We start from the raw sequence: 11,774 nt of genomic DNA on the forward strand, positions 1-11,774 counted from the left end.
TTTCAATGGGCGACTTGTGTGTCCGTCCGTGTCTGTGTGATCGCACTTGTGTGTGTGTGCGTATCTGTGTGTGCATGTGTATGAGTGTGCGTGTTTGTGCGTGTGTGTGCTCTCCCAGGGGCACGGTGTGTGTGTGTGTGTCTCTGCTCTCCCAGGGGCACGGTGTGTGAGTGTGAGTGCTCTCCCAGGGGCACGGTGTGTGAGTGTGAGTGCTCTCCCAGGGGCACTGTGTGTGTGTGTCTCTGCTCTCCCAGGGGCATGGTGTGTGTGTGTGTCTCTGCTCTCCCAGGGGCATGGTGTGTGTGTGTGTGTCTCTGCTCTCCCAGGGGCACGGTGTGTGTGTGTGTGTGTGTGTCTCTGCTCTCCCAGGGGCACGGTGTGTGTGTGTGAGTGCTCTCCCAGGGGCATGGTGTGTGTGTGTCTCTGCTCTCCCAGGGGCACGGTGTGTGTGTGTGAGTGCTCTCCCAGGGGCACGGTGTGTGAGTGTGAGTGCTCTCTTAGGGGCATGATGTGTGTGTGTGTCTCTGCTCTCCCAGGGGCATGGTGTGTGTGTGTCTCTGCTCTCCCAGGGGCATGGTGTGTGTGTGTCTCTGCTCTCCCAGGGGCATGGTGTGTGTGTGTCTCTGCTCTCCCAGGGGCACGGTGTGTGTGTGTGTGAGTGTGAGTGCTCTCCCAGGGGCACGGTGTGTGTGTGTGCGAGTGTGAGTGCTCTCCCAGGGGCACGGTGTGTGAGTGTGAGTGCTCTCTTAGGGGCATGATGTGTGTGTGTGTGTGTGTGTCTCTGCTCTCCCAGGGGCATGGTGTGTGTGTGTGTGTGTGTGTGTGTGTCTCTGCTCTCCCAGGGGCACGGTGTGTGAGTGTGAGTGCTCTCTTAGGGGCATGATGTGTGTGTGTGTGTGTGTGTCTCTGCTCTCCCAGGGGCATGGTGTGTGTGTGTGTGTGTGTGTGTCTCTGCTCTCCCAGGGGCACGGTGTGTGAGTGTGAGTGCTCTCTTAGGGGCATGATGTGTGTGTGTGTGTGTGTGTGTCTCTGCTCTCCCAGGGACATGGTGTGTGTGTGTGTGTGTGTGTGTGTGTGTGTGTGTGTGTGTCTCTGCTCTCCCAGGGGCACGGTGTGTGAGTGCGAATGTGTGTGTGGGGAGCTGGGCACCAGGCAGATACTGCTTGGTGGTTTGCAGTGGATGTGCTCCTGGTCTCCTGTTCTTCTCGCCAGGTCTCTCTCAGCATACTGCTTCACCAGGGGCCGCTCACTGACTCAGGCTAGCCGAGGGGCCGGCTGGAGATTAGGAAAGTTGGTGCCAACGGCATTCAATTCGCTGGCCATTTTTACAGATGGCATTTAAATACCTTCCTTCCTCTGTACAATGCAATATTATATGATATTTAACACCAACCGGTATTGTGTTTGTGTTCAGTGTTGTATTTTCACTGCAAAAAAAAACAAAAGATAAGTCTGTCTTAAGTAGTTTACTCATATTGAAGGCAAATTGTATTTCTATTGCTTGTTTACTAAAAACAAATAGGTTGCCAATGAGGTGTGAGAGTTTTACGTATTTCCAGATTTGCTAATGGGCTAAGACAGTTTGACTTGTGAAGCAAAAAGTCATTTTAAGCAAAGTTAATAGTTTCTACAAAGAGAAGAAATACATTTTTCAGTAAAACACTTTTTTTCCAGTGATACGTGCTCTTCTGCCACGGTATCCAGACCTCGAATAGGAAAGTTCCTGTTTCGACCTTCATCTTTTTCCTTTTTTTTTCATTGATTCTGGTTGATTTTTCTCCTGGTTGTTGATTTCTTCTTTTACCATTTTTGGGGGGTACTTTAAAATATTAACAATTGGCCTTGTTAACTGAAGTTGTCTGGTCATTTTATCAGCTCAATTTATTAAATATCAGCGTTGTGTGTAAAGCGTTCATGGGCTTTGTTCTAATAACGTGAGACCCCTCCCTAAATGTGCCAAATCAGTATTTCCATTCGGTTGAAGAGACCTTAAAACGTTACTTCAAATTATGGCATCTGCCTCGTCACAGTTGAGTCTTGTCAAATAAGAGTGGCCTCTTGAATTTCTGCTTTGTGCTAATCTGCTCTCTGCCACTGCGGTCTATGGTGAACAGAAGTTTTGAAGACATAATATTAAAAAAAAATAAAAAAAACAACCGAAGGGCATCATACACTTAAATGATGTTTTCTACTGTGTCATTTCTATCGGAGATGAAAGTACGAAAAAAATGCAATTTGGTCTTGGTCCTTGATTTATGAAAACATACTTGAAACCCTCTGGAATACGTATTGTTCTGTGAGATTCCACAAGGTCTAGGCTGTCAGTGTGTTCTGTTCCGTTCCTCTCTGTCGATCCTCGAACCATTCTAACAATCATATTCCAGATTTATGGGACTCTGATTCCAAGCATAACACGCATCCAAGGATATCTGTAGCAAAAACACATTTAGATATCTACATAGACACACAAGCCAGTCCGGTACATAATTCAATAGTATTTATTCTAACAATATATATCAGTACAACTTTCACAAAATTAAAACCACTCTTTACAACAGGAGAAAATATTTACATGCTAAAAAAACAAACAAACAAACAAAAATAAACAAGTGCTCAACGTTTTCCAGTGTTAGTGTCTACTTTTCAAAGTAATCATTTCAACGCTGCCACACACACACACACACACACACACACACACACCCCTCACACGCACGCGTGCGCGCACAAAAATACGTAAAAGGCTACTTGTTTTACCGTTTAAGTTCAGTCAATATTTTGCCCAGTGCAGCCAAACGAGCCGCGTTTTTTTTTATACCTGTTTTCGTTTGAAATGCCAAGCAGTCGAAAGCTCTAAAAATCATCCCACTCGAGTGTTCGCTGCACACTTCATTACGCATGGAAATAGGACTTGGGGCCCAGTCATTTCTAAAGCGTGTTATGACGCCATGCCCTTTGGTTTCAGCACTATGTCAGGGACAGCGACCAGTTCCCTCTTCCATTACGTCACGTTTTTACGTCTGTTTTGGATTTTATTTATTTTATCGTATTTATTTATTTATTTATTTATTTTGGTTTCTTCTGCTTTCATTGGTCTTTGAGACACTTAGAAAACGTTTATCGCCATTAAACGACTAACAAATTACACACAACCTTTCACAAGTCGACCATTCTTGGTCAGTTTCTTTACATCTGAAGATATCCGTCGGATTTTACGCGAACTGGAACAAAGTGGCTTTTCACAAGCATATTTCATGATCTGTATATGGGTTAGAGGTAATTCCTGAAATCATGTCATTCAGGCTTTTGTCAATAATCCTATTTTACTCGACAAAAATCATGGTGGTGATTTTTTTAAATGTTCAGCACATGTACTAAGATTGCAATTCTTTGGGGTGCTCGACTTTGCACTCTTTCAAATGCGTGTGTCTCGCGTGAGCTGCGCGTGAGCTTTACCGCAGGCCGTACACATTCATATATCACTGGACTTGTACATGTCTGAAAGCAGCCTTGTGATCGGGACATTTCCAATGGTCTTCTTGAAAAAGACTTCTTCGATGGTAGACGGGCTCACCGACCGCAACGCCGGCAAAAGAAGCAGGAGCTTCCCGAAGCGGCAGGGCTGCGTTGGGTATCTTGAGATGACAAAACACAAATTAACTTTAAAGTACACGGTGCAAGTAGGATACAGGCAGTTACGAGTTGGTAAATCGTTTCCTTTGATCGGGTCTGATCACGTGACCACCGCTCTCACAGGTGCCATTGTAAAGAGTTTAAGGAATGTAAGCCTATTTCTTAACCCCTCGTGGAATAGCTACGTTTTTAGTAACTAACAACATGCAATTGCATTATGAAATCGGTAGTTCACGAGAAGGTCGTTGTTCCTTTACTGCTTTTACTATTACTGTTATTGATTTATTGGTAAAAGTCTCTTACCGTGTGTGTATGTAACTGTTAAGGGTGAGTTGCGCTTCGTCCTGCAGCGCTGCAATGGCTGTGGCGTTGCGGAAGTTTCTCAGCTCGGAGCCACTGTGAGTGGGGACTGCACACACACAGCGCAGAAACGCGTGTTTGCATTACACACTCGTAATGGAACAGAGACAACCACCCTGTCTGTAAGTTCATGTCTCTCAAGCGCGACGCCAACTCGTTGGGGGAAACCTTGGATACGAGTTTATTAAAACTGCTGTTCCTCGTTATTTCCCTAATGATGCGCATATGAGCACAAATAGTACAGTGGTAATTAATAATTGCCTGATAGAATACTAGCCTACTATAAATAATAATGCTGGAATAATTTCAGACCTGTTTTCCAATAACACTAATATCGTACTGCTGTTTTGCGTTCTTATTATAAAAGTAAGTCATTCTTATATGAAAATTATTCTTACTCCTTCGAGGCTGAATATGTAGCAGATTTAAAATGAAGCATAGTTTTTTTCAGGCTACTCACCGGCTTTGAACGTTACAATGCACTTCAAACATGCAAATTCTGTTGCATCAAGGCGAAGCTGTCTGAATCTGGTGACTACTTCTTGAAGAGCTTGGATTTCTGAAATGATTTTATTCAACCGTTGTGATTCTGTGTTCTCTGTGTTCATGCCTTAAAAGACGACACAAAACACGACGTTTCAGTTCACATTTCTAGTTTTTCCGCACTATGCCTGTACATAGCCGACACGTACACGTGTTACATTGCATTACAGTCATTTAGAACAAGGTGTTATCCAAAGCGACTTGGAATGCAACAAACGTGCATCCGCTTCAGTAATAGGCTACTGACGGTGTCAAAACTGGCGTAAAACATTCCTCGACCATCGAGGGCATATGCAACAATTCTAATGCTTATTAAATAAGTTTAAAAAAACATAACTCGGTAACACTTTACAAAAAAGGTTACATAACTAATGAATTAACTACTGATAAATTAATCTGTACAGCTTTGTCAATTATTTGTACATCAATAATTAATGTTAACAACTACATTAGTTGAAAAAAACACAACAATTAATATATTTGTTAATGGTTAACTAATTATATGTTTATCCTATGGTTTGCTAATGTATAAATATTCATGTAACTCATTCATTTGTTAGTAGTTAACAAATATATTCACAAATGAAAAGTTAATTACATGCTTAATTAATGTATTTGCGCATCATTAATTCACGAATAACAACTACATTGCCCATTCATGACCCTTATTGTGAAGTGTGACCCATAAGTCAAACACAAGCCTGAACTGGTCATGTTGTAAAAAAAAGATACTGCTATTTGTAAATGAAGACAGAACATTGCACATTTATCATTGATAATTCGCTATTATTGTCTTTCTTGTACACGTTAAGACTATATTTGTGACCAATAAAAGGACTGTCTGAGGGTACATACCTGAAACTGCAAGCAGGGTGCTCGAATCGACTGGAATCGCCCACTGTGCAATGCCCAGGACAAACAGTTCCCTCCAGGCATCTTCTAATAGGATTAACTGTAATACAGATTATGAATCTTAGTAACGACTGCACATACAGTGCATACAAAATCTGTTTCAATTTTAGCTGCTGGGGCAAAGCATAGGCCTAAAGACAGTATATGTGTGAAATTATATGCTCATCAACGGTGATTGCCAAACGTGACGCGTCATGAGTGACAGGCCCGATTTAGTGTAGAAGTTGAAGAAAGTTCATGCAGTCGGTGGTGAGTGCGGCTGAGGTCGTGGCTGTTGCGTTCTCACCTGGTCAGGTAAGGGGAGCGTGGAGAAGGCTGGCACGCTCTTGGCCCATTTGATGCTCATGAAGAGAAGTCGAGCGGCCGATTCGCACACAGACTCTGTCGCCACCTCGTACAGGTACATCGGCGTGCCACTGACCTCATGCGGGTACTGTAACAAAAGGCGTGACATTACACCACCTACAGTATATTCACAGAGTAAAACATGAATTAATATATTGTGAATTCAACTGTCAACAGTTTGGGTGAGTTATGTATCTTGCAACTGCTTCAAAACTCGACAGCCTCGATTATACTGGAAAGAAGCTAAATCATGCTTTGCACATTAATGGCATGCACGTTCTCAGGGTCCATGCAGTGCTACTTCAATGATACAAACAGGTGGAAAACGAGAATTAAGGTACCGAGTAAATATGCCAATACTTCCGTTAGGATGATAGTGCAGTCTATTTATAATCTCTGCGCCGGGGCCTTAAAGACGTTGCGGTGCCCGCGCACGTGACAGAGAACGTTCGGCCTACCTTCGGGGTGGGCTGCGCTAGCCCCACGATGGTCTGCCGCTCCGGCGTGCTGGACACCGTGCTTAGCTCCAGGCTATGAGGCTCCAGCTGGGTGACGGCGGTGAAGAAGGGCGGACCCGGCATGGAGGAAGCCGGGAAGTGGGCAGAGGACCCGTTCACTTCCTTGTGCCCTCTGAAATACAGGGCGACCTGCTTCCGTATGGTGGACGTTCTGGGGCCCCTCTCGTGCTGCACAGCTGTTGAGACGGGCGAGCGGATCCCTCAGTACATGAACCGTTAATGTACTTGTTACGTAATTAGCACATAGCTACGACCGCGCGTGTAATTTGTTGTCTCTTTTTATTAAAAATGAAACGATAAAGGAAACAGATGGAGCGCTTCTTCGCGTTAACTGGTCGAGCAATTGTTATATAATTATATCTGTTCTTGAAATAACAAATGTTTTCCACATGTTGTCTGTTTTGACAGCCGCGTTGATTGAATTGACTGTAGCTACAGGACCGCAAATATCCTCGTTGTACTTGTACTACAAATTGCCTATAATGTATAATGTCGCGCTGTTGAGAAAACATTTTTTAATTAAATGAATTTACCGTCTTTATTCATGTTCACTTCCAGGCACTTCTTCAGTCGGCAGGCTCGGCATTGATTCCTGTGCGTCTTATCCACAGGACAGCCCCCCTGCCGTGATGGGAACACGTTTAATTTAACATGAAGTTATACAATAGCAAAAAAAAAAGGCAAAACGTTTTTTGAAATAAAGCCAGTCAACATATGGGTCTAGACTAGAGGGGACTAAACCAATGTTTGCTGACTGATTTCGTAGTGTAAAAAGTATGGACTTGAATCGCACTGGTTCAACAAAAGTAATTAATGTGCTAATTCAGGACAACACATTGAGGTCATAGAGATAAACTAGGCCTATATCACATCATTGCAACATGCTGAGCAAATTCAGCTTGGTCTCAACTTTTTAAGTTTGATCAACTATTTCGTGTCAAAACTGAATAATGTTATTTAAATATGTATAGGCTCTTAAAATATTCGTTAATGAAGGATGTGGTGCATTTGTGATTAAACTGCCCCTGTCCAACCCAAATCGGAACGGGCGCTGTGTGTGTTTGGAGGTGGAGGTGGGGGGAGGACTGGGGGCTGGTTGCACCTGATTTCCAGATTTGCAGACATATGTTCTGTTTCTGCGAATACTCCTCTTGAAGAATCCTGAACACCCATCGCACGCGTAGACGCCGTAGTGTTTTCCGGAACTTCGATCTCCACATACTTTGCACGGGATATCCAAAATTCGACCTGATGAAAATACATAACAAACGTTAATCACGCTGTGTGAACACTAATTTCATACATTTCTCACAGCACTGGAAAGAAAACTAGGCTACATCAGACATAGCCTGCAGGCTATTACCCCTCGCTATATTGACCCGGCCGTGGTAGTTGTGGCTTTGCCAACAAAACTTAAAAAAGAAGAAAAAAAAAAAGGTTAGGCTTCATATATGACTGACATTATCAGAACTGTCATGCGTAAACCAAAGTAAATCCTCTGACAATATTCTGATTATATTGCAAAAAGGTTTTGAAGAACGGCAGTCCATAGACTCTCTCCCCTCCTTTCACTTCAAAACCCTAAAAAAAAGAAAGAAAGAACAAACGCAACAAAGAATACTGTTCCGCATTTTAATGCGCCGTCCATGGGAATGTGTGAATTTGTGGCTTGTTTGGTGGGAAGCGTCATATTGAAGGTCTCTAAGACAATGTTTGAGGGCAGACAATGGAGACATTAGAGAAAGTGTTAACTTAATGATTTTCCCATTGAAACTCGTCTGACTGCCTGGAACCCGACAAGCTGCCAACTCCCTTTATAATGAAACACGACAGCTGCTTAATACAACAGGTCTATAGGCCCGAGGATTAGAGAGTGACATAGCAATAGGAATAATACAAACGATCTCGTTTCACGAACTAAAATGAAGTGTATGTAGATTATCCAGAAAATAAAATGGAATGTCCTTTCTTAATTTCATTTAAATGAACATATAGAAATATATTTTCATGTATATTAGGAGCTTAAAAAAAACGTCTATGTAATTACAATGACATATTGCCACCTGCCCATTGATTCACCAGTGACCCGTCAAAGAGGGTAGCATGGGAATTCGCATAACGACAAGGAAAAGCAATCGACTTGAGAGGTGGAATCGGGGAAGTGTCGTTTTGCAGATCATTTTGAAGACTTGCAGACCAAATCTAATTCAACGGTTGAGAAGTTGTCAGAAAATTATGCCACTTGTTTAGAGGTTCTTTTTCTATATTTTCAATGTGCGCCCAATTAGCCAATAGTGTTGTACAAAACCGTTTTTTCAAGAAATGACAACCAAGATAAAACGCATTTATGTAGATCGCTGTTTGTTGTTAAAAACAATTAGAACATGCTATTTTAATTATGGTGTGTCGTTTGGGAAAAAGAGGACATGGCCATTCGCAAAATAAAAAAATAAAAAACAGTTAATCCTACGCATAATTCCCATCGACTTAACTCAGGTGTAAATCCATTATTTATTTATTCTTGCGCATTTGTGAAATCTTAAAAAATATATATATATTTACAATAATCACTCTAGGCTACTATTTTTTATTTTATTTTTTTCCGCGAGTTTACCTTACAATGATGAACGTTTGTGTTGAGATATCTAAACAAAAACTATTCGTCAACTGATAGATAAAAACAGTAAAATAGAGCGCAATTTTATCGAGCGAGTGAAAGCATCTTTAACTTCTCTCCACGGGGTTCCCGTCCTCCTCATTGTGAGTTATAATTGCTTAAAGATATGTGGCATATTCTATTACTGTAATTACTATCAACCTGAGACAAAACTGCTGAAAGACGCTATCGTTCGTTTTAGTGACTTGGCCAAGGTTTTTCTTGCCACCCAGAAAGTACAACATATGTGTTACTGCGCGGTGTATGCAGGGAGCAGACTAGACCTGTGAATAATAAGCAATCACTGCAAAATAATTTCCTGTTTAACTGTGCGTGTTTGTGAGTTTCTGAAACGATCCAGAAAGAGATATTTCCAAATAATTAAAGTATAACAAGTATGATACAAAATTGGTTTCTGGACTATTGCGCACCATGACCATTCTAAGACACTAATTTATTTATGTATTTATCTATCAATACATATTCATATCGCACATTGGCACACTTTAAAGGGGTGGGAAAGATATATAGGATGATTGTATCACATGAATACGTGAAGTAAACCTGGATTAAATGAAAACAATGCAATTCGCCATCATATTTGTTTTTTTATATTCACGTTTATCAAATGGAAAGCATGTCTATATCTTGTCCGATTTGAAAATACGATAAGGTGTAAGGACAAAGACATAAAAACTATCAACCTGCAAACATCACACTTCAGACAAATCTTAATGTATTTAGGGCCTACTGGTAAGGACATTGCTAGCGTGGACTAGCGCATCAAAAGGCTTTACACATTTTTCAGAGACAATGTACATTTAAGGAAACAAACAACGACATAGCAAACTTGTTTTAAAATACTCGGTTACCTACATGTTAAATTAATAGTTTTCGTTAAATGAAAATATGGGGATAATTGTTCGCTAAGATTAGCGCACTAAAAGCAAAAATGGTCTCTGAACTGTCAATGACCTATTAGGCCGCACTGGAAAATACACAATCTGTCAAAACTATTGCAAGGCAACACTTTATATTGACAAAATGTAAAAGTACTGTTAGAACAGATTGGGATTGAAACAAAATAGGCCCACATCACAAAGGGCTGGTTTTTAGAAATATCGTATGACAATTACTGAACCAAAAACTTAAAATAGCAGTGACCCAACCTAATTCCCAGGGCCACCCGAATACTTTCAGTACACAACCTGCGTTTGCTATTCTTTGACATTTTTCCACAAAAGTTGTTACAATGGGAATCTGTGGACAACAAAATATAAAATAAACTATTTCTCTGACATATAACATTGATTTATAAAAATATTACGACTATTTGACGCACAGTCAGTGTTGCCTTTTCACATACGGATGCAACTTTTTCAACTCGCCAAGTTCCACACGTATCAGTTCACACATATTTTACATTTACAGCCTCGTCGGATTTGTAGGCTTCTGTCGTGCAATGTCATTACGCACAGTTTTCCTCTAGACTATATATAAAGCAAACCATTTATAAAACAGGCAATGTGAAGAATTGTTGACGAATATTGAATTCATGGCAAGGTCCTATTTAGGGAGCGATTATAAAAAGGTTTGCAGACAAGGGTGGTCCAATATGCTATAAGGATGTTAAGACACGTAGCTTGTAATATGTTGCCTCTTGCACAGACCATATGCACCAATACACATTTAGCAACTTTTTGAAAATGACCCCTGGCTTCATTGTCATTCATGCAACAACTTTAGAACCAGACAACCCACATTTAACGTTCACACTTCAAAGGACGGCGCAACTGTCACTTACTGGATTTGACATTTAAAATATCTAAACACCCACTTGTTGATCCGGCAGGTTTGCTCATCTTGGGGGGGATTTTGAACGTAGGCCTATTTATATACGAAGAATATTAAATCCCGTTGCCACGGTGCAGCAGGCGAAAGTCAATTTTCTGAACAGCCGAACTGTTACAACCAAATGAAAGAAATCCAGTGCGGTCGAGGGTTTCAGCAATGTCCTGCCTTTTCCTCCTCCGTTGGACAGGACAGAAAATTCCCAGTTTTCAGTGAAGACCGGAGTATCAGCAAGTCTTGGAAGTTGCGGTCGTTCCTCCAATACTACAGTTGCCGATATCTCGATGCTCGGGACGAGACACACGGGCGCTGAAAGTTGCTGAAACTGTCGGAGCGGCGCACCAAACCAGGCAAGCGGCAGACGAGTCTTGGACGAACACAAAATAATTGAAATTATGGTAACAGTTGTGCGGAATTCAAAGCCCCGTTAGCGGTGGGTGACTTTCCGCCGCTAGATTCCAGATTAAAGTAATATTTATGAGAAGTGCTCAGAAGGCAGGGAGGGTGGAGAGCAGAACTACTTTGCCCACTTAGCTTTACCCTGCCTTCTCCCTTAACTCCAGTTTGAACATGACGTCACTAATCTTCGGGGGAGTAGAGGCTTCTGATATTTCCGAGGCTCTCACACACTTCAACAGTAAACACAGAGTATAATTTTTGGGTTGACTGATACTGCGGTTATAGGGTTGATAAAAAAAAAAAAAGATACCTAAATGATACCGAAGCTTCATGGCATATCCTTGCGAATAGAGACGTTCCAAAATGTCAACTGACATGAAGCAGGAATATTTGATTTCATCGTTTATTCCCTGATTTGGAAGTTACAAACACAGTACAGACGCATTTATTATTATTATTATTTTATATTTTAGCTGCAGCACGGTTCAGATCGAACCGGATTAATACCGCAACGTGTTTGTAAAACTGTACATTAAGTATAGAACTAGTATCTGTTCCTT

The 11,774-nt window shown here is 41.5% G+C and overlaps 1 protein-coding gene across 1 annotated transcript; it reads right to left on the bottom strand.

The window, feature by feature from the left end:
- Positions 1–2,531: 2,531 nt before the first annotated feature.
- nr2e1 (nuclear receptor subfamily 2, group E, member 1) lies at positions 2,532–11,267 on the bottom strand. Its single transcript, XM_061243614.1, has 9 exons — positions 10,769–11,267; positions 7,411–7,556; positions 6,842–6,929; positions 6,249–6,484; positions 5,732–5,878; positions 5,389–5,485; positions 4,451–4,600; positions 3,934–4,039; positions 2,532–3,632 (listed from the first exon to the last, which is right to left on the bottom strand). The coding sequence occupies exons 1-9, from the start codon at positions 10,824–10,826 to the stop codon at positions 3,470–3,472; spliced, it is 1,191 nt and encodes a 396-aa protein (XP_061099598.1). The 5' UTR covers positions 10,827–11,267; the 3' UTR covers positions 2,532–3,469.
- Positions 11,268–11,774: the final 507 nt, after the last annotated feature.

Source organism: Conger conger, chromosome 5, assembly GCF_963514075.1.
Source record: "Conger conger chromosome 5, fConCon1.1, whole genome shotgun sequence".
NCBI classification, from domain to species: Eukaryota; Metazoa; Chordata; class Actinopteri; order Anguilliformes; family Congridae; genus Conger; species Conger conger.

Coding starts and splice junctions, on each gene's coding strand:
- nr2e1 (XM_061243614.1), bottom strand. CDS start 10,826: ATGAGCAAACCTGCCGGATCAACAAGTGGGTGTTTAGATATTTTAAAT. Junction 7,557..10,768: donor TATTTTAAATGTCAAATCCA/GTAAGTGACAGT, acceptor TATTTTCATCAG/GTCGAATTTTGGATATCCCG. Junction 4,601..5,388: donor CACCCTGCTTGCAGTTTCAG/GTATGTACCCTC, acceptor TCGTCTTTTAAG/GCATGAACACAGAGAACACA.